This window comes from Macrobrachium rosenbergii, chromosome 21 (genome assembly GCF_040412425.1).
Source record: "Macrobrachium rosenbergii isolate ZJJX-2024 chromosome 21, ASM4041242v1, whole genome shotgun sequence".
NCBI classification, from domain to species: domain Eukaryota; kingdom Metazoa; phylum Arthropoda; class Malacostraca; order Decapoda; family Palaemonidae; genus Macrobrachium; species Macrobrachium rosenbergii.
In genome coordinates this window covers 45,259,132-45,282,449 of record NC_089761.1, presented here as the reverse complement: position 1 = coordinate 45,282,449, position 23,318 = coordinate 45,259,132, and the positions used below count along the sequence as shown (strand labels likewise).

General features: G+C 35.6%; 1 protein-coding gene and 1 long non-coding RNA gene across 6 annotated transcripts; one reads left to right on the top strand and one right to left on the bottom strand.

The window, feature by feature from the left end:
• The first annotated feature begins 584 nt into the window (after window positions 1–584).
• On the top strand, window positions 585–13,065 carry Kyat (Kynurenine aminotransferase). Of its 5 annotated transcripts, none has more exons than XM_067123666.1 (11): window positions 585–724; window positions 3,579–3,806; window positions 4,045–4,198; window positions 5,315–5,441; window positions 6,816–6,925; window positions 7,878–8,000; window positions 8,280–8,400; window positions 8,861–9,027; window positions 10,389–10,575; window positions 11,624–11,787; window positions 12,374–13,065. In XM_067123666.1, exons 1-11 carry the CDS (start codon window positions 699–701, stop codon window positions 12,446–12,448), a joined length of 1,482 nt encoding a protein of 493 aa, XP_066979767.1. In that variant the 5' UTR covers window positions 585–698; the 3' UTR covers window positions 12,449–13,065. The 5 variants fall into 5 exon arrangements, with proteins under 5 accessions (XP_066979767.1, XP_066979768.1, XP_066979770.1 ...); XM_067123667.1 differs by having other exon boundaries at window positions 667–802; XM_067123669.1 differs by having other exon boundaries at window positions 681–724; window positions 3,706–3,806.
• Window positions 13,066–14,691: 1,626 nt separating this feature from the next.
• LOC136850115 (uncharacterized) lies at window positions 14,692–22,615 on the bottom strand. The gene is made up of 2 exons (XR_010856541.1): window positions 22,408–22,615; window positions 14,692–15,798 (listed from the first exon to the last, which is right to left on the bottom strand). It is a non-coding gene; the product is annotated as an uncharacterized lncRNA (long non-coding RNA).
• Window positions 22,616–23,318: the final 703 nt, after the last annotated feature.

Below are 23,318 nucleotides of genomic sequence, written 5' to 3'. Positions count from 1 at the left end.
TATATATATATATATATATATATATATATATATATATATACATATACATATATATATACAGTATACACACACACACACACACATATATATATATATATATATATATATATATATATATATATATATATATATATATATATATATATATATATATATAGCTAGAAATGAAGTTGACACATAAGGCATTCAAATGGCAGGATTCAAACCCCAATCAGCTGTTGAAGTTATCATACGGTACTTATATAAATGGACACCTGCAGTACGCAGTTCATTATGATTCAAAAGTTACGCCTAAATTGGAAGAAACTTTCCAAATTTAGATTCATGTTAATTATCTTCTAATTTTCTTAAAATAATTTTAGCGACTTGCAAAATTTAAATAGCATAGCTAACTTAGCCTGTTTCGCAACGAACGGTCCTAGACAGCAACTGTTTGAATATCGTCGTTTTTAAGTAACAAGACTTACATTTTTACTAAATAATATTAAAGCATAGAATTATTGTTAAAATATTACGAAAGGCTTATAAGAACGTAAACGAAAAATATACCGTTAAAAATCTAGCTAATGCCTAGAATTAATTTCCGATAAGTCAAACAAAGCCAAAATTACATGACCGTAATCGGACGCAAGAAGCATATCGTTGTAAATAAAGATTCTCGCCGTATGTGCCTTCGGACGTCATAGCCCGTGCCTTGGATGAAAGCTATCTCAGTCGGCCCCAGGTACAGGTTATTCCGTCTGCCATCCTCTATTCTCTTGGAGTAGGAGCTTTTTTTCTGTGTTGACAACTTATTATCAAGGTTAGGGATGCATTGTGCGTGACCTCCATTTGACCTAGCCTTAGTTAAAATTTAGTTTTCATGAAAATAATACCGGTTTAGTGGAATGCCGGTTTAGATGTAGTCTTGTAGCCGAGCCGATTTTGCTTACCGAACCTAATATTAAGCAGTATAATTCTCAGCGTAGGTCGTAAAACCTTGATGAATTCGTATGGTGTTCTCCAAGTGCATATTTTAACTTACCGTAGTATAACCATATGGCTGGGGTCCTTTGGTCCTTGCTTAATATTGTAGCGTATGCCGAGCCATACCAAAGGTTTGGCTGCATAATATTCAGAGACGAGTCCGTGATATTACTCGATTTGAAACTGGGGTATTATATTAGTTTGGAAAAGTTTCAGCTTTTCTAGGCCAGCCAATTATAGGCAGATGGTAGGTTCAGTTGATTGAGAATTTGGTGAAACTCGAATTTTGAACCTAAATTGTGTTATGGGCGTGTAATACACATTAATTTTGTGTTAACACCACGGTCAGATGTCGCCGAAGTTTAAGTGATTGGTGGTAGGCCACCGGTATGATGTACCCCAATGAAACTCAGTTTCCTCACATCCTGAGAAAATATATATATTTAAAATAATTATTGACATTGCTTGCAGATGAATAATTTAGCCAGAAGAATGTTACTTTCATACCCATTTATTTTCCAACCTATGTGTTGTGATAATGTGAATTAGCCTATTCAGCCAATCAGCTAATGACATCACCATTTATGACACATTACCACTAGGCTAGTGGGTAATTTTGTAACAGGTTCTTTATGCCAAAGTATTTTTTATGTGCATTTTTATGTTTTGATTGATTTTGGTATTGTGGGGTTCATGACCCCCTGGCGGGTAGGATTCGTCACCCTAGGTTAGGGTAGATTTGGGTATATTTCTGTAGGTAGAACTATATAGTAGCTCCGCAGCGGTGACTGCCTTCTAACTTAACTTTTTCTACAGTTTTTGGTTGCTAATTATGAATTTACCTTTAATTTTTGGTGCTCGAGTGTAATTAACCTGTAATTAACCCCTGAAGTCCATTCAACAAGGGTTTTCCATACGCGATCTTCACAAGACAGAGCACAGGCACGTCTGTTTCGAACGGTTCCTATCCCATCTGGCAAGTGCAATAACTTGTTAACGTATGGGTACCCCCCCAGGCCAGTACTAAACACGGCGAAGGGATATTCCATTTGGCTGACAACAAACAGATGCACTGCCAGTATCAGAACCCGTAAAAGTGTAGAAAAAACCAGTTGAAAAGGTAAAAACAGGCGCAGAGCTAATATATAGAATTACCTTTCTGTAAGTATGGTTTATCGTTTTTGGTATTGATTTTTTATTGGAATTTCTAACTGGTGTATGGTGTTTGTCCAAATTTAAAACCAAATTTAAGGCCTTGCATTTCTGTCAAAAGTTTATATTAATTAGTTAATTGCTGTTAGCTATTGTGGTGTTATAATAAATAACTATTGAATGGTGATGATTGCTGCATTTTCCTAATGAAGGTGAGTAGCAGCATATTAATTCAGTGAGCAAGATATTTACTGGTTAATATAGAAAAGATTCATAAATGTTTTAATTCCCTGTTCATTCTTTGGCATAAGCTAGCAGATTGCTGTTATGACATCAGCTTTGTTAAGGTGAAGGCTATAATATGCCCACTCACGCGGTGCACTGTAGGCATTACTTAAGGCTCCTTGCAGTGTCCCTTCAGCTCCTAGCTGCAACCCCTTTAATTCCTTTTCCTGGACCTCCGTTCATATTCTCTTTCTTCCATCTTACTTTCCACCCTCTCCCAACAATTGTTTCTTAATGCAACTGTGAGGTTTTCTTCCTGTTACACCTTTCAAACCTTTTTATTGTCAATTTCCGCTTCAGCACTGAGTGACCTCATAGGTTCCAGTGCTTGACCTTTCGCCTCAATTCTATATTCTCTGTTCTGTTCTGTTCTATATGCCCAGGTATTTTGATTAAGCCATTAAGGTTAGATTTTTTTTTTTTTTAACTGTGTGAAGGTTAAGAAAATATGAACAAGATTGTATCACAGTTGCTTTTAGTGGAACGGCTTGACCTCATGTCCCCTAACCCATTGTTAGGCCATCTTTAGAATCTACTTTTGTTTAAGAATGTTTACAACAGCAATTTGCCAATCCACTCTATAAAGGCTGTGCACCCTCCCTTGCCCTTTGTTGTAGGCTGTCCTTTATTGGGTCTTGTTCACACACTTCAACTTTTGGTAAGTAATAGAACTTGAGTAGTGTTAAAATTTAATTTGATAGACTAATATCTTAGACTAGAAAATTATGACTGCTTCTAGATTAGCATTAGTATAGCAAGCCTATCAGCTAGCTTGGGCAGTCATTAGAATACAGGTACAGTATTTGATTACCTTAGTCAAGGGTTACCAAAGTTTCATGTGACAGTTTCCTGTTGTTGGTTAACTGACTTTTCAAGGAATTCCTTTCCTTGCTCAGCCTAGCATACATTACCTTTATCAGATAGCATTTAGCATTTATTTCAGAAAATAAACATTATTCATACCTTCTGTGTAATATGGTAGGAATGTTTTTTATATATTTAAATTGATTATTTCGTAATGTGTTAGTTTATGTAATTAATGTTTAAAGCATGATAATCAAGATTTGCAAAAATTTTTTATGTACATCTTACTTTATGTTTAAGCATACAAAAAAAAAGTGTTTTTCTTGGGTACTTTTCACAAAAAAAATGAAATTCCTTTAATACCTTTTCAGGAGGGTGATGTTTAATTTGGTTCGACCGGCAGTTGTAAGAAGAGCAGGTGTTCAGTCTTGCATTGCCTCTCCATTTTTAAATCTTACCAATAACTCATTTTTGGGGTCGTCGTCACCCGTTCTTCAGACACTCAGCAGTCCGCAACCCATCCTGTCTCACAACATGTCTGGTGTAGCTGCTCCTCCTTCTGCTGCGCTGAAGACCAAAGGAATTGAAAAGAGTGTTTGGTAATTAACACAGTACTTGGTTTGAAATGTTTTAGTTTGTATAAGTTCTCATAGCATGTCTTTTTAGTTCAAACAACTTTTAGAAATTAACTTTTCGTGAAATATTTTAAATAACTGTTGAAATGATCTTCATGTACGAGAGGTGCTATGTCAGAAATTGTCCGAGTGGGCTATGGCTTGTTGATGTATTACTACTAAAACCTTAATCTCTTTGCTTATCATGTGTTCCTTCTGCTAGGGTTGAATTCATCCAGTTAGCATTGGAAGTAAAGCCCCTCAACCTTGGTCAGGGATTCCCTGACTTTGCTGCGCCAGAAACTGTTAGGAAAGCTCTTGCAGAGGCGACTCTCAGCGAGACTAATGTCCTCTTGAATCAGTACACTCGAGGCTTTGTAAGTATGAAAAAATGAATATTCATATTTAAATTATCATTTTCCCAGCAATGAGATTTACAAGATCAGAAGAGTGATCATTCATTATCTTGTAAGTAAATTTTAGGTAGTTAGGTGGAAAGTTATGTGATATATATATGATGCAGCATAACTTGGATTTCCAATCGGAGATCTACCTGATTACAGGCTCTGACTGTTGCTTCTTTGTCTGGTGTGTTCACCATAGTATACATTCCACACTTTTGCTACCTCAGTCACACCTAACATAGTAAAGCGAGACTTGTCATCCTCACTCACTCTACCCAGCTTGATATACCTATTGGCAAGGGTACGTGTTTTTGGGGCAGAAATAGTGAGACTTGGATCCTGTTGTGTGCATTAAGTTGATTGGAAAAATGTGTAGAAATAATTGCCGTGATGTGAAATTTTTCATAGTATTACATATTGGAAAGCAGTGTTTACATTTAGATGGTTTTTGGTTATTTATTGTAATTTTTGAAGGGTTTAAAGTATGTTTGAGTAACTTTATTGTACAATAAATAGGAGTTTTGTTTTTGAACTGAGGAGGAGAATTGAATGTATTGACTGTAATAGACTACATAGTCATTGCATAACTCGGTTTGTGAATTTTTTTTACTTTTAAAGGCCTTTTATAATTGTCATGAAATTAGCCGCAAAATATGTGTAGTGTTGCTTGTGAAAAATGCAGAAAAATTTTGTGCTTTGCCATATTCAACTTCAGACTAGTTTAAGGGTGAATCTAGTCTGGAACATATATACTGTAAACAAGAAATTCTTTCATTTTATTTAGTCTTTGGAATTTTGAAAGCCCCCTATGGTGTGAAGTATTGGTAGTTTTATGGTATTTACTGGAGTCCTTATGAAACATAAGATTTTGAGGAGGAAAAAAACTTAAAAAGCTCGGAAAATAAGAGATGCAAATATTCCTTACTTTTGTACTACAGTAATTTATTGATAATAGAATGGTTTCTTTTACTAATTTTGTCAGGTGATATCTTTCATTCGTATATTTTTTCACTTTTTTGTGATGTCTTTAGTTTGGTCGAAGAATTAAACATGCTGGTTGGTATAAAGATTTTCTTATTGTTGTTTCAGGGTCATCCTCGCTTGGTGGCTGCTTTGTGTAAACTGTACTCAAAGTTAATTGGAAGAGAATTGAATTCACTGACAGAAATGTTGGTAACAGCTGGTGCATATGAAGCTCTTTTTGTAGCTATTATGGGTAAGTTGTAGTTTTTTCATTTCCTGAATATTAGACCAAGTAAAATCCACAAGGCATGAAAATGAAATTTATTAAGCTTTCAAAGGGACCACCTCCCTTCCTCTACCAAATGCAGCTGAGTTATATTCTGAAGAGGAAGGGAGGTCGTCCCTTTGAAAGTTAAATGAATTTCATTTTCATGCTTTGTAGGTTTTCTTAGTATAGTATACTGTATACAGTACAGAAAATCCTAATTTACAGTAATATGTTGATATTGTTTATATACAGCTATGCTTACGAAGATGGAAAGGAAATACAGTTCCTATTAATAGTGGTTACTTTCTCGTAGGAAAATAATTTTTGTAATGGTTTGACAAATAATTTTTACCCTCATTTAGGGTTTCAGTCAGGAATCATAAATTTATTATCAGATAAGGTTAATTCATCAGTAGGCTCAGAAATTTTCACCGTTTTGCATGAGCATTCAGAAAGAAAAAACATTGCCAGCAAGATTGTCTTAAAATTGGATGGAAAGTAAGCACTGCATGCAAGATTGATGGGTTTTGTATCATGATTGCAACTGAAAGTAGTAACAGATGAGCTGAATGACAATTCATACATCATATGCAGAGGGTTAATATGATATCAGATCATGAGAAATATTGAGACAAATTAATTGCTGGTTAGGTGGGTTAACATGTTCTAAGGTGGTTTTTTTAGGATAATAAAGTGATTCAATACTTTACTTTATTTGTAAAAACTTTCAAAATGAAAATTTATTACAGGCTAATCTAAGAAATGCACAAGGGCAAAATGTAAGGTTCAAAATGTAAGGTTTTGTATAACAGTCAAATAAGAATGTTCAAGATACATTTTGTGGCTAAGAGATAGAGACTCTGGATTGTATTGTACATTAGTATAATTGTACCCCTAAAGGTCTCTTGGGAGAAGTTAGACATCCTTCCAAATCTCAACATATCTTCCTTCAGTGATCATTGAGGAATGGAGAATCAGTATACCCACTGCATGGTTAAACTGATTGTATATGCCATTTTCTGATTGATCTTTCATGGTATGGAATGGAAAGGAAGGATAAGTCTGTCATCTGGGGATGTTTCAGCCTGGAAGCATTAATGTTTCTAACTTAAATTAATGAATTCAAATATTCACATGATTATTAAAAGTGCTGGATCATGGAATTATGATGCAGTATTCATACAAAGTTACTGTGCTCTGTTTTGAAATATTTTTCATTTATATAAACCATGGGGAATTATATTAGAATTTACTGAATTGTTTAAGTATATTCAGATTTCAGTAGTTATTATGTATATTTTCTTTGATAGTGTTATACCTGGAAGAGCAGTGCTCTATAGCATTCTTTCTGGTTTACAGGCCTAGTCAACCCAGGGGATGAAGTCATCATCATAGAGCCTTTCTTTGATTGTTATGTACCTCAGGTCAAGTTAGCTGGTGGAACACCTGTGTTTGTGCCACTCCGCCCGGTGAGTCCGTTATTAAAAAGAATAATTTTGTATGTACGTGGTAATACTGTGTAAGTTAGATGATAAGAAATTAAGTTGCTTAAAACTGCATAGCTCATTATGCAATTATATAAACACAAGGAATCATTGGAATGAATACAAAACCGTTATCATTTCTATATATTTCGTTTCTGTGTTTGAGAGGGTTCAACAGAGATCTTGTACAGGAAGAATTTTCTTTAAAGCAGTCTCAATAAAACAGCTATGCAGGTGATCCACTTGTAACACATCGGCTATCATTTGAAATTGATGTTTGAATATATTCTTTTTATTTATCATGATTTTGGTGATGAACTTTAAAGTATGGAAGGAAAACATCCAGATGAACAGTTTGGGGAACCAAAGTGAAACCCAGAAATATTGTACATTACAGTATACAGTAAACCCCCTGTATTCGCGGTCTCACGATTCGCGGACTTGCCTATTCGTGGATTTCTGTATTGAACATATACAGTGTACACATTATTCAGGGAAAATTCGCCCATTTGCAGTATTTTTCACTGAGAAATATTCACTAATTATTGTATTTTCATATAATTTTCATGACCAAATGCACTATTTGTGATAAATTCATTAAAATACTCGGGTGTAAGCATTTTTATTTTTGTGTTTGAACTATCATAATAGGCAGTTCTAAATGTTTTTAGAGGGGTTTTAAGTATTCACGGATTTTAGCTATTCATGTGGGCGTGTGGGATGCATCCCCCGCAAATACGGGGGTGGTTTATTGTATACATTTTATGGGAGGATCATTTGTAATTATTATGAATATCATGGTATTTTTTTATTTTCTGATGTCTTCTCATCAGTATAATTTTTGTATTTGGCCGAGCCTGACTGTTTGCTTTGGTCTCATACACTCAGCAGTTAATGGGGTTTTCTTTGAAGTGAACTTTACCCTTTCCATCACCAGAAAAAGACTGAGGGTGTTACCTCTTCCAGTGACTGGGTCTTAGATCCTGATGAGCTAGCAAGTGCATTTAATGAGAAAACTAAAGCTATTATTGTAAATACTCCAAACAATCCCTTAGGAAAGGTAAGTTTAATACCTTTTTGTTTCATTAGTCTTGAAAACTAGATTCATTAGAGTACTATGTACCACAATGATCTTTTAAGTAGATTTACAGATCCATAATGATACAATGCTGTCCTTTTTGTCATTCTATATAAATTCAGTTTTTTGGTTGCTGATCTTTGAAGCATTTTTGTCTGGGCCAAATGTTTTGCCTTCTCATATTTTTAACTTGGTTTTGACATACTTGTCTAGAAATTGGATGTTGGCGTATGTTTATTTACGTTGCCAAAAACTTTTCAGGTTTTTAAGGAAGAAGAACTAACAATGATTGCCAACCTTTGTAAGAAACACAATGCCATTGCCATCATGGATGAAGTATATGAATGGATGACTTACACAGGTCAAAAGCACATCCGAATGGGTAAGGGAAAGGTGCTTGTTTTATCATGTGAGAGTGAAGTTCCAAACAATTATATATGATGTCAGATTATGAGGTCTCTCTTGGCGAAATGAATGAATGGTGTTAATGAATTTAATATTATTTTGAAAGGGATATCTATTCCTTTTACTTTTTGTGGTTTTGTTAGCCAGGAATTTGATGGGAACTTGATTTTATTGTAAATTTTAATACAGTATTAGTTGCCTAATTTGATCATGAAAATTTCAACAGTGGTGACATTAATGGTGACAAAATCAACTGCTTGAGGTATCTCACAGGTTATAGATGCTAATGCAACATTTGTTTGTTACATTTGACATTGTATTTTATTTTTTATAATGTATTTTGTTGGTATGTCTGATCTCTGCATACCATAGAAGCATATTCATGTTGATTAAAGAGATATTTTGTCGTGTTGCTGAAGTAGTCATTGAAATTACAGCCACCTTGCCTGACATGTGGGAACGCACTGTCACAATTGGGTCTGCTGGTAAGACTTTCTCTGTGACTGGCTGGAAAACTGGGTGGGCTTATGGACCTGCTAACCTGATGAAAGGCCTTCAAGTAATTCACCAGCATTCTGTTTACACTTGCACAACACCTGTTCAGGTAAGGAATTTAAGCATCTTGCTCACGTTCATTGTTTTGCAGTGTAATGTATGCTGGCCCACTTACAATTGTTATGAACAGTGTACGTGAAATTAATGATAACAGAAATGAGCAGCTTTATTGAGATACTGTAATTGTATTGGCATACAACAATGTATGTCAAGATATCTTTTTGAAAGAAACATGCATAATAGTATGCTTTTAAGGTGGCTCATTAGTCATTGTGTGATTGTGTTAGTTGGTAGGACTTGATTCAAATTTCATATCACCCATATGGGTCCAAGACAAATTAAAATTAATTTTTTCCACCATTTAATTTTAATGCTTTTTAATTCATCATAAAAGCACTTTATATCAAACAGTAATTAGACTTACCCCATTGCAGATTGATATTAGTCTAGAAATAGAAATATTCAACCAGGTTCAGTAATCATAGATTCACTAATTAATTTAAAATAAATATGATAGATTTTTAAATATTTGGGCTGTTTACAATATAGTCTCATGTACATTTTATATTGCTTGTTTTCAAGTTTGCATTATTGTTTAAAGCTCATTGATGGGAATTTGAAACAATGTAAGGTAAAGTTTTGTGTGGCGTAAGTTTGCAGCATTTTTATTGTTGTGGCACCAAGTGAATTACTTTTTTACTTTTCTTAGATTTTGTTATATTTTAATCATAGAACAGTGTATAATGGAGATAAATGTCTTTAATGATTTACAGTGCCGTGCATGATTTCATGTAAATATGGAATACAATTTCTTTTTGATTATCACTTTTTTATCATTTATTTAGATCCTGTATTTTCAGTTATATTTTCTTGATTGCTAAATAAAATCATAGTTATCAGTGTTCATTACAACACATTATTTAACCCTTATAAAATTCCCAGGAGGGAGGAGTCCAAAATGCATTTTTGGTTTCAATTTGAAGCTGACACATAGAGTCCTTTATTTTATTATGTTAAAGAAGCAAAAAACTACGAAAGTAAAAATGTCAAAATGATGTGTTGAAATTAACCAAGAATTTTCCAGTCATCAGACTCTCACTGGGTGGGAATAGTATAAAGAAGTCAAACGATGTCATTGGAACATCTAAGGGTTGACATTCTCTTATTTTCTTTTTCAGTTACTTGATATTTGTCATTTTAAGATCGTAATTGTAGCCTTAAGAGTCAGTTGAGTTAGAATATTTTTATCACTAATGTGTCAGCCTGATTTTTGAACACATACATTTTTATGAAAGACGTAAAGGACAGTTAGCAGAATATTAGTGATTGCCATATTTGTAAATATTTATGTCGTGATGCATCCTGCTAGCATAATTCTGAAAGTTTGTATTTTTATTCCTGTTTTTGTAGGAGGCTGTAGCACAAGGATTTGAAATTGAAATTGAAAGGTTTGGTACTCCCGACTGTTATTTTCTGTCCTTGCCAGCTGAATTAGAAGTAAAGAGGGACAACATTGTCAGAATTCTCACAGAAGCAGGCCTCAATCCTATTGTTCCGGAAGGAGGTTACTTCATTATTGCTGATACAAGATCCATTTGTAAGTATTGAGTGCTTCAGTTTTACTTCGTTATTGCTGATAGAAGATCCATTAGCAAGTATTCAGTGATTCTGTTACAGTAGTTTTGTAAAGGGGAGCTGAGATGTTCAAAGACTAACTTGAGATTGTTTCCAAAAGTAGAGTGGTGTCACTTATACATGTTAGTGACTTTCAGAGGGAAATTATAGATTAACTGCAAGAAATTTCAATGGTATCATGAGCAACGGTTCTTGTTGAGTTATAATTTTGTTGTGTAGCCTTTCATTCTCAAATATTCTGGAATTTGATACTGTGCCTGATAGAAAATACTAGGGGGAACTTAGAGTATAACAAACAGAAAAGTTTTCTATTTTTGCTTATTTAAAGTAATTATTGTAAAAAGATCTCAATGTACCATATCTTTCTTAAAGATGATAATTCAGTATTCTGGTTATTTTCATAAATTTTTCCTTTGAACTGTCAACTGAAACACACACATTGTTCCTTGTAAAGACTGGGTATCTTGTTATAAAAGCGATACTGTAGATCCATTGAAGGATATCACTTTTGTATGATGTAATAAAAAGCATCAGATCTTGAGTTTATTAAGTTATTGTGGAGTGTTTCATTGAACATGATTGGATATTACAACCCTCTCTAACATTAATCTTTTGGTGAAAATTCCTGCTGTTCTCAGCATGATTTGAATAAGCAGTAGACCTTTATATAAGATAAAATATTGCCATTCAAGGTAAGAGATGTGATCTCCTTATTGTACTTTGATTAGGCTGCTTCCAAAAAATTAAGCTCTATTTTCCAGATTTAGAATGTAACCTTTTATAGTATCCCATTTAAGTAACTAAAGATAGAGGAATGTCAGGGAACAGAGTATATTTCACAGGCAGTTTCAGGGGGTCATGTCTCTTCATTGGTGTGTATTTTCGGAGACTTGATATCTTGAATCTGTGAGATACTGAGTTGTCAGCTCCCCTCATTTGTACTTCTCAGTTTTATTTTATGTAGCTTCTAACTGAGGGAGTGCTCTTAACTTGTTACTTTCCCTTTTAAGCGAGCAAGATTGACATTGGAGGAGATCCCAATGAGAGAAAGGACTTTCGCTTTGTGAAATGGCTTTCTCGTAATCGCAAGCTTCAAGGCATCCCTCCATCTGCTTTCTATTCTCCAGAGCATGGTGACATTGGTGAAAATTATATTCGATTCTGCTTCATCAAGGTTTGTATATCAGGGAATAACCTGGGTTTTCATTTAGATATTGAAAACATGAGTATCATATTACTTAAAAGATAAGCCAGGCACTCCATAATGGCGGGAGCTATCCACAGTAAAAGTTGTGATTGCTTTATTTTGTCAGATTTTAAATATTTTTATTCATATTGTAGTTATATGTGTCTGCTCATTTAAGTATGAGCACACATACTTTTGCTCCACAAACCCTAAGATGACATTAAATTAATTGGTTTTAAATGGTGATGTTGGAGCACCCTAAAGGGTTGTTTAGGGTATTGATGATAAATCGTAGGGAGTCTACCCAATAACTACCAGTTTTTTAAGATGCCTTTATTTTACTTGAATTTAGTGTGATGGTTAACTACCAGTAAACTTTCATATTAATTTTTGATGGTTTATAGAACCACTGTGTGGTATGGTAATAAGTATTTTGTTCATATATGAATCAGTACACAGAAATTTATGATGTTTTAAAAATTTATGATGTTTTGTAGTAAAGTTTTCTTTGTAGTCCTAATGGTCTAGGTCATGGGTGATAGTTATGCTTTATTTTTTCTCTCTGATTTAACAGGAGGATGCAAATCTCGAGAAGGCTGGAGAGATATTGTTGCAGCTCAAGAAGGACATTGATGCTGGCCAAGTCTAAGTCAAACTAGGTAAAATTTTTCTGTGATTATTTGCATTAAGATATATTACCAAAGCTTAGGCTAGACTACCCAAGAGAATCTTGATGCCAGATTCTTGTTTCTTTAGCTCTTTTATTTGTAACTATTGCAAAATTACATTATTTTTGTTATTATAATTAATTATTATTATTATTATTTATGGCAATCAGGAAGGGTAGATAGTATCGTAATTTTTTTTATGCATTTGTATCTAGGACTAGGAAAGGTTGTATAAACTGTACATGCTGAAGTTGCTGGAATTAAATTTTGGTGCTTCCTGAACTCTATATATATGTATTTTGTAGACATCCATACTACATACCTAATGCTCAAATAGCATTTGACATAGCTATATGCCTTCGGAATATTATTTTTAAATTTAGTCTGGATAAACTATAATCTTGTGGAGCTGGGGCAATAGGAATGATATTTTTGTATTACTAAGGACTGCTTTCTTGAACAAATGAAGTGTAGTTAGCCTGTAAAACACTTCACAAAAGACTGTGATGGAGTTAGTTAGTTAGTTATAAATGATTTGTTTAACCAGACCTGATTTTATAAATTTCAGAGAGGTTCTTAAGTAAACTTTGACTCCAAATCATTGTTTTTTTAACCTCAAATTTTACCATTTACAGAAATCATTATATTTTACATAGATTACAAACCTGATTATAATTTATTGTTGTGCTGACCATTCTCTTCCTTTCAAGCAGTGATGACAGTTACAAACGACCTAGTTAAACCTGGGTTTCTAATGGTCTTGTAACCTTTTTTGTTTTTGCCTTGCTTTCAAAACTATTATACATCTGTCCATGTTAAGCCTAGCTGAGCCAGTGTGGAAAGGAAGGAAGAAAGAAAGGAAAAGGAAGTACAAGCCTACTGATAGGCTTGTTAGTATAGGTGATGACATACTTATTGTGCTTGTTAATTTAGACAGTAATGGAAACTTGGGAGTAGAGGGGCAGAGTTGAGGTTGAAAAAGAGTGGAACAGGCAAGTTCAGGCAGTATCCAAGTGAATACCAAGCCTAATTTGATTCACTTGAGGGGAAACTGACAGAGCTTTTGATTTTAATTATGAAAATCAGTGTAAAGCCAAGCACTGGGGCAATTTTAGCAATTCATCACTTTTGACAGTGAAAAGATGGAGTTGGAATGCAGGACAGCAAGCGGGAAGAAAGATGTTTTAAGAGCGCTTCCAAAATGGTGCTATATTTATGGGGTACAAGTTTCTTATTATTAATAAATATAGCTTAATCCGACCAGTTAGTATTCTTAACTTCTCATCCATTTGCTTTTGTCTTATCTCATTTACTGTTAACTTCAACTTCACTTTTTTCCATTTTCAGTACTTATTAAAGAACAAATCCTTGCCATGACTCGTGTGAAAGTCTAGAGTGGCTTGGTGAACTTTTAAACAGGGAAATGGTAACAACCTCAGATGGTTAATGGCAAGACACTAGATAGATTTTATTCTAGTAGAAACTAGGTGAAAGTGAAACAGATCTTTCTTTATTTGTCAAACTGCACCAATTGTATCAAATAGAAATTGCTAGTGTAAATGAACCATCAGATTTATTACACATGTATTGAAGAATTCAAGTCATTTGTAACTGATGAATCATGAACTTCTGATCATGGATCTAATTGTTGGAGTAAGAAAGCTCAGAAGTTGCAATTGGAGTTCATGATGATTGATTTAACCGTCTTTACTTTGGTAATTTTATTGTTGGCTGAGGAAATTCAGTAATTGATCTTTGCTATTTAGCAGTACAGGTATAAGTGATTCACATGATGTTGAATGAAGTACAAGTTACATTTCTTCCAGGTGGAATAGTCATAAATTGAGAATATACTAGATATTGACAGCAAGCCTGTCTGAATATACAGTGATTATGGAGAAATGAGGCACTGTACTCTTAACCTATTTACCTTTTTGACATTGCCCATGACCCTGTAGAAAGGCTGCATCTTACAGTGGGCTTTAAATGTTAAGTAAGTAGCACCCCACCATCCCCACCGTGCTTTCCATCAGTCATCTTTGGTACCTTCCATCTTGGCTATCGGACATCTTGATATTTCTTGCTGCAGTTTTCATCTGCCTTTATGAATGAATCATATGTCTCTGTGATCTAGTAAAGTAACTTGATAATAATACTCTATCCATGAAAAGGATGGAATCTGAAACATCAGTTGTAAATGAGTGCTTTTAAGAACACATTGAGACAGAGTTTCTTGTAACATTTATTATATGGCAACAGTGATAAACAATAAAATTATATACTGTAACCTGGTAATTATCATAGATATTTCATGCTTTAATTATAATATGGAAACACCTTTCCTATTGGATAAAGTGATTGAAAAGTGTAAATATGAATTATATCATTACATAATGACGCCTCCAAGTGAATTGACTCAACTTAAGAATATATTTACCTTTGGTATGTGGTAAGTCATGATTTTAGACTAAGAAAAATAAAATATTGTAATAGTACTTTTAAAGATTGTAATTTAAAACGTATTTTTTGGGAAACTTGTATTTTTATTAATAATGTTATTGTTATTGCAATTATTCCTATTATTACTATTCAATCAATTCTCATAATCAAACTTAATTTACAATCACTCTAACTTTTACTGCATTTATCCTTTTAAAGATACCTATTATAGATAAAACCATAAACATCTTATTACAATTTGGAAACTATTTTTCCTCAAGTCATTTGTTGTTAATGGTATTTTAGCACTTCACTTTGTAAAGAAAGCAGATGGGCATCATCCACTGTATGAAAAAAGGAGACGGATTCTTTGGCTTGTAAGTTCAATAGATTTAAATGAACGATGACTAATATTGCCTTCAGATTCAGCCTATTACAAATCTTTGGCACAGTCAGGCTCCCAGTTGGATATATCTCCTGAATGAGGAGCATCATTCATTGTATCCAGCCAGAAGGCTTTATCATCTGTGAATATTCGCGTTGGCCTTGTAACTGGAATCTCTTGGTCCAGTGTTCCAGCATTGATCCAAATGGTGTTGGATTCAATGTCGTACTTCATGAGCACAGAACACCCACAGGTGCTGCAGAAGGACCGCACAGCCTCTTTTGAACTCCTGTAAGTCTTCATTGTTTCCTTTGCCTTCATCTGCAGCTTCGAGTTTGGGACAGCAAGAAAAGTGCAGAAGTCGGCACCAATGAGCTTCCTGCACATGGAACAGTGGCAGCGGATCCATTGCCCAGTTCCAGACTGGACCTCATACTGAATACCCTTGCAGTAGCAAGAGCCCTTGATGAGTAATGGTGTTCCTGAACTCATGGCGTCCTATTGAGTCTGGAAAGGGGATTCAGTAATTAGTTTTGAAAGTGATTCAGCAAACGGTAATTTGTTTAAATTGTTAAAATTTTCGGCCACAACAAAAGGAAATACTTTAGATCGAATCTGGAAGAGGCAAGAACAGGCATGGCCTAACAGTGATCCAAAATGAGGAGAAAAACAAGTTTACCTTCCTGGAGACTTTTCATGAAAGAAACAAAGATATTTCGTAAATCCTCAAATATAATTGTTTTTAGAAACCTGACCATCCCTGGTTTAGGACCATGAAGCTGTCATTGGACCATTAACAGTTTTGGCAATTACTGTATTGTCAGTGGAAAAATAGACAAGTTACTTTGGGTTTGGCCGTTTTTATCTTTAATGGTATTGTCGTTTATTTGTATTTTCAGACAATTTGTTTGTACGTTCGCCACCAAAAAAAAAAATAAAGTTCGGCATTTCTTTGAATTAGGGATGTATGACTTACGTGTTTGGTTTTGAGGGTCAACGAAACAAATAAAAAATGTACAAAGTTCAGTGGAGGAAAAAGTTGCATATGAAGCAATGGACACATATGACTTGGCTCTTTACTAAAGATAGATGTAGGAATACTGCTACTTTTGATGCTGCATAATATATGATTTATTACAGGCAACCAATCATGAAAATTAAAGCGAAATATCAAAACTTAGCCACTCCCTTAGGGGTGCTGTCAATGCACCTCACGCGGTGCACCGTAAGCATCAATTCCTTTAAACTGTACCTCTGTTCATATTCTATCTTCCATCTTACTTTCCACCATCTAACAACTGTTTCATAGTGCAGCTGCGATGGTTTTCTTCCTATTAACCTTTCAAACCTTCTTCACCCTCAATTTCCCTTTCAGTACTGAATAACTTCATAAGTCCCAGGACTTGGCCCTAAATTTTATATTCCATTCCAAAACTTACCTACAACAAGAAAGTAAACTCACCAGTTTATTCTTTATAAGTACAATATATTTTTGTTATCCAGAAACTATAAAATAAAAATAAGAGATTTCAGGTTTCCCCCTGGCTACAGAAGTTTTATTTCAGAGAGGCATCATTTAGCCAAGTTTATAATTTTATGCAAGGACAGAAAGGATGGGCTAGCTATTCCTAAAAAAAAGATGAAAAAGAAGAGCATGCCTAAAGATTATCTCTCACCTCTTCTTATTCATTTCCTGTCATTAGAGCACATCTTATTGTCATTCACGTGAGAATTTAACGCACAGATACGTGTGAATGGTTAGAATATTTTCTGTCTGTTTAATAGTTGTTTATTCATTGAGTATTCATTGTATTCACAGATGCACGGAAATATGAATTCCCTCTGTTTACACAATGATTTTAAAAATGGTAAAACAAAGGTATGTCATATTGGTGTTGAAATCGAATTATTACTGTTACCTTTGGCCTAACTTTATATTCCGATAACAATTACTGTATTGTTATAATTATCATTATCATAGATTATGTGATTGTCATTTTTCTCATTGCTATTCATAATATTCTATGCGGATTCGGTTTGCAGTTCATTATTATTGCTCAAACAATTTATCAGTTTGATCTGGCCTGTGAAACTTGAGTACTTTTGACAATTTTGAATGTAGAGCTTGGAAATTTGTAATTCAATAAGAGCAAGCTCTAGCACTCGCTAGGCCCGAGTTCGACTCTCCGGCCGGCTAATGAAGTTAGAAGAATTTATTTCTGGTGATAGAAATTCATTCCTCGCTATAATGTGGTTCGGATTCCACAGTAAGCTGTAGGTCCCGTTGCTAAGTAACCAATTGGTTCTTAGCCACATTAAATAAGTCTAATCTTTGGGCCAGCCCTAAGAGAGCTGTTAATCAACTCAGTGGTCTGGTAAAACTAAGGTATGCTTAACTTTTTTCTGGGAAAGTCTTTGCACCATCACTATAGATTTTTACCTGGCCAGTATTTTGATTATTATGAATATTTCCCCCGTACTGGGGTAGCGCCGTCAGTGCACTGTAGGCATTACTAAAGTTTTTTTTGCAGCGTCCCTTCGGCCCCTAGCTGCAACCCCTTTCATTCCTTTTACTGTACCTCCATTCACATTATCTTTCTTCTATCTTGCTATCCACCCTTTCCTAACAATTATTTCATAGTGCAACTGCGAGGTTTTCCTCCTGTTACACTTTCTAAACCTACCTACTCTCAATTTCCTTTCTAGCGCTGAATGACCTCGTGGGTCCAAGTGCTTGGCCTTTGGCCTAAACTCTATACTCCAGTCCATCATGAATATTTCAGATCCAACAGAAGTGTTCCGATTTTCTTTCTGTAATTCGAGGATATAACTTCAAACTTGGAAGCACAACAGGATTAGGATGGGTGGGGTGGGAGTGAAATTTCTTATGTACCACCCATGTGACTGCAACAACCCCACCCCAACCCCGAAAAAGAAGAAAATTGCACCTGGGTCCAAAGAAAACCCAGTAAATAGAACGCTCTGATTTTTTTTTCGAGGTCATTCCGACTTGATTTACAAGGTTTTCTGTCCAGTCGTTTCATTATTACGTTTGTTCTAAAGGTCAGAAGGGTAATTCTGCCGAAAACTGTCAAAACTTGTGTGTTTTCAAAGGCTTAACACCCGAAAAAAAAATGTTCTAATTATTATCACTCATTAGCCTGACCATGGATTCAACTATAACACTTCACATCAACAAGGTCAAAAAGGGTAGGCCATTGGCTCCTTATTTCCCCGAAAGGAACCCTTATGAAATTCACACTTGCACCAGAATCAGGATGACACCCTTCAACTTCATATTACATTCACTCTTCGTCAGACCACTGAGTTTAAGTAGACGAGAGCGTTTGCCTTAATGAGTAAATCAACGCAATTGGTCACGTCAGTACAATACATAAAAATTCATCCATTTTCTTCCAGTCCGCAAGTTAACATGAACAAATTAACTTTATATACAGTATATATGGATAGATAGATCAAAACAGAAACTTTTACCAAGAGAAACACCAAAGACATTTTATTCAGCATCATAAATCATTTATGTATATCTGCAATTCATGCGCGTCAGCCCTTTCCATCCGTATATAAAACGGACGTTAACTAACATGGAGGCATAACGCAAATAATTCTGAGGCTTTTGCTGGAGATGTAGGAAGCTCAGCTAAAAGTCTGGTGGTTTGTGCTCTTACTGTTTGTTGGTTATGCAGACCAACAAGGCACCGCCTTCATTGCTACAATCTGCATTCTGATTTCGAGTTTGCACACAAACGCACACACACACACACACACACACCCACACAGACAACAAAGACGATTTAACTGATTGACTGGCCATTATCTGGTTTTACACCCACCACATATAGGGTCACTAACGTCTCGGTGGAGACGTTTACGTACTGAGAAGATTGCAGTAAATTTAAACTATGATCTTCATACAAATACTGGAGGAAACCAGATATATGCTTACAAAACCTTGTAAGATCGTTCTTGCGTTTGTCTTAAACTCGGATTTTTAATTTTCTCGTGGTCATATGCCCAGTGTATCTATACATTCTCATAGTAGGCTACCATGGCCCCATAAAATTAAATAATAGTACAAATTAATAATTTACTCTTAAACTTCACTGTTTCATGAATAGATTATTTATTTCATACATTCAAATTCGTGTGACCTGCAATGGATCCTTGGTTCAAGGTCCAGTATATACGATTTCGGTAATGGTCCGAAAGTCAGAGATGCTAGAGTAAACTGTTGCACTATTGGTGGACTCGAATGATTATCATCTAACATCGGCTGTAGAACAGTTAGAATCTTTTGATAGTTTCTAATTTCACCTGGAGAAAACTGCTAAAAATACTGTGGTTATGGCTCTTTGAACTGCCCTCAAGTTGATTATGGTAGCAACTGAAATAATCTTTTAATGACACCGTTAAACTTAGGCCTAACACATTTCGAAAGGTTCTTGTTTCGAACCACTATAGTTATTTCAAGGCCATGCTGGTAATCTGAACGAGACATATGTTATAACAATCATCACACAGCACGAAAAAGCGTTACCTTTCTTAGTCAATGTTAGTGCGTTATTCCAGGGCGTTGCAAGAACCGGTAATGGCCAGTGCTTCAAGGACAAGATAATTAAGGCTCTGGTAAAGGAAAGTCTTCGAAAAGCTTGCTGTACTGTACTTCAAGGGCAAGTGTGTGTGTGTGTGTGTGTGTGTGTGTGAGAGAGAGAGAGAGAGAGAGAGAGAGAGAGGTGGGGCGGGGAGAATTTTGAAATCTATACCTTTAAATGACCACTAGTACCACCCGTTGCCTTCAGAGGAAGCCATTTCTTCAGTTGCGCCCCACCCTTTTCTCTCGTGATGATGTCAGTATTTTACCCTCTCTTTCCCATTTATTTTTATCTACAGTGTCATACGTGAACAAACTACAGTTCAGCCAGACGGAAAAGGAATCATGATACGCTGCAATACCTTTCCCAGTCAATTTTCGGGAAGCTATTATTGAGCCATAGACGTAGGGAAAAGTTATCAATTAACATGGCTGGCTTCCCATTTGGACGTTTCATAACACACACACACACATATATATATATATACTGTATATATATATATAAATATATATATATATATATATATATATATATATATATATATATATAATTAAAACTTTTTAATGCAGAAAGCTTGATGAAAACCGATTCACTGCGGTTGCTCTGAAGTGCAGCAGCAGTGGCTCTGGTATTTCGCTTAGTGTGTTTGAATTCATGAAATGATACTTATTCATTCTTTGCTTGACACAAAAATTAACTCTGAATTTTCTCTTGAGTTCGTTTGAGTTCTAATCGTGGAGAATTGCCCTGTTTTGTTATAAAATGGCATGTCATTTGCGGTCTTCGTATAAAAGACATTTTACATTGCTATCTCCAGTGTCAATTCCACCGCTGACAGTTTCCGTTGTCATTTCAGCACGAGTAAGATTAACCTTCTCATTTCAAGGTTTCGACAGCCATTACTGTGATTACATTTCTGTAATTTCAAATACAATGTTTTATATAGGTCATTCACTTTTACCCCTTATGTACTTGTTAGGCTTTGAGAATACCCATATGTCTAAGGGAAAGGCATCACAACGAGGCCCGAGTGACCAAAGGAGTTGGAGAGCGATTACGATGAAACATAGGAAGCGGAAGTCATGTGGCAACAAGCAGCTATGGGTATTTTTTTTTTTTGTACATTTGATTGGTTTCTGTCAACTGGCGTTCCAACAAATATGGCCATTGACGCCGGAAACAAACTACTTAGAATGAAAAGAATGTTTTTTTTTCTAGATAAGACATTTACACATCTTTACGCGTTTCATAAATACTTTCAACATTGCCTTTATCGCCACGTAGACTATTTCCAATTGACTATATGTCAATCAGGGCGTTTTCATCTGTACCGAAATAGTACCAGGTCAGGAATATTTGTACGGCATCAATAATCATCTCATTTCCTCTCAACACAATGCATTATTTTAGTGAACTTTCAATGTTTTATTCCGCTTTGTTGATTACAGCTGCCGTGGCGTTAGTTTATGTATTCAATTAGTCTGTTTATGCTTCCTTTTGTATGTATAATAAAAGTTGACTTAAAGGCTCTGTCATCATGACGCACAAGTTGATAAGAGCTAGTAAGCGGTAGTACTTTTTCTAACCCAATGTTTTATCTCTCCCCCTGCGTCTTAACATCCCATACACCCCTTTGAATAGAGAAATTTAGAATAACAGTAAAAACACTGCAAACAGAGGGGAACAAAATTACCTGAAAAGAAATCAGTGATGTTTATTTGCCACTCGGAATACTCATGAGGCACGGGAACATGTTCAGACAATTATCTGGAGCAGTGTGTTTACAATGATACCTGCAGAAAGATATTCGAATTTTCAATGGAGGAGAGGAAATTGGTGTGAAATGTTAACCGAGTTACAGATAAAGCAGAGACTATGTTTAGTTTTACGAAAAATCCTTCGGCAAAAGTAAATTTAGATTCCTTGGAGAGAGAGAGAGAGAGAGAGAGAGAGAGAGAGAGAGAGAGAGAGATTCCCGCTGTCGCTGCAGAAAAGACTGCATGAAGTTACGCAATCGTCTCATACATTCTGCGCCGATGCGGACGTTAGGATCAGGCGATACCAGGCTCTGCCGTCCACGTAAAGTCGGCCACTTTCACCTGATGCATTGTGCGACGTTCTCGCTGGGCAAGAGTCTTAATGGCATAGAGCCAACTTAACAACAACAACGGCAACAGCAACTAATGTAAGATTCAAACTGATGAAATGTCATTAAATCTGGAATTTATCCGAGTGCACAGCTAGCCTGTTATCCTCATCATCTGAATTTAAGGTATCGATGCTTCTCGACGTTACTGATTAAATGACATGCATTTGATCAGTCGCCAATCTAAGCTCACATGACCTGATATATGCTTTCTGCCAAATCTGAAGGAAAAGTTAAAAAAATATACGACACCATAGCAACTACGAACGAGTTAAAGACTTTTACCAAAAGAAGAAGAAGAAGAAGAAGAAGAAGAACGAAAGTGTCGAAGGCGCCAAACAAAGTAACAGGCCTTACCCGTTTGTGAGAGCTCTGATTTAAGGCGTCTACTCTGCGTGGGTCGTGCGTTGAAACAGGCAAGTTATAGTCGAGGTCCCGATGCCTCCAACGGTTGGTATTTTAAAAAGGAAGACCCACATTAACAACCCGGGAGATTCGATGACATTCGACTTTAACCCTTAGCGTTTGGATGCCACCATCAGCGGGAAGGTAGGTGTTCACGGGCGGAATTTGGCGGCGATACGTCATCCTGGCAGGCAGTCGATGTAGTCTCCGATTTCGTAGAAATTACAATCTGGCGATGAGACTAATGGCCTATCCGAATAGTTAACAGAATGCTTTATATATTGGCATTCAGAATTGATATGTTTTCCGTTTTCACTGTAATAATTATTTCATTTAATACGCATAACTGTTCTTCAAACTGTAGATAGGGTCTAATCGTCGTAGATATGTAATGGGTTTCGAACGCTTTGTTTACAAACGTCTCCAATTTTTGTTTTCCTTTTGAAACTGAACTGCTGAACGTGGCTGAGCTCAAGGTTACGGGCCGATAATTCATCGAGATTGATGAATCATCTTCATCAGAATAACATCGGCATTTTTCAAAATTGACAACCGAATGCTGACGCTGCATATCCGAGAGTCTGTTGCACAGCTTGGAACGTTGCTCTTTCCTTCGAGGAAATAACCAGTGGGGGACGAAACTTTTTGACAAGAAGTTGTCTTTTCGGCCTTCATGCTGTGTTTGGTCACATACTAACAGAGTTGCATTTGTCGGAAGTGGTGCAAATTCTAGAGACTGAATGCTGGCTGCCCACGAAGCAAGACCCCCGTGCTGGCACAAGGCCAAAGTAACAAAGCAAAAATAACCAACTTGTCGGGTAATCAAACTGATATGCAATGGAAATGCAGAGATTTGATTATGC

Coding starts and splice junctions, on each gene's coding strand:
- Kyat (XM_067123665.1), top strand. CDS start 699: ATGAAAGCTATCTCAGTCGGCCCCAGGTACAGGTTATTCCGTCTGCCA. Junction 6,926..7,877: donor TGTTTGTGCCACTCCGCCCG/GTGAGTCCGTTA, acceptor TTCCATCACCAG/AAAAAGACTGAGGGTGTTAC. Junction 10,576..11,623: donor TGCTGATACAAGATCCATTT/GTAAGTATTGAG, acceptor TTCCCTTTTAAG/CGAGCAAGATTGACATTGGA.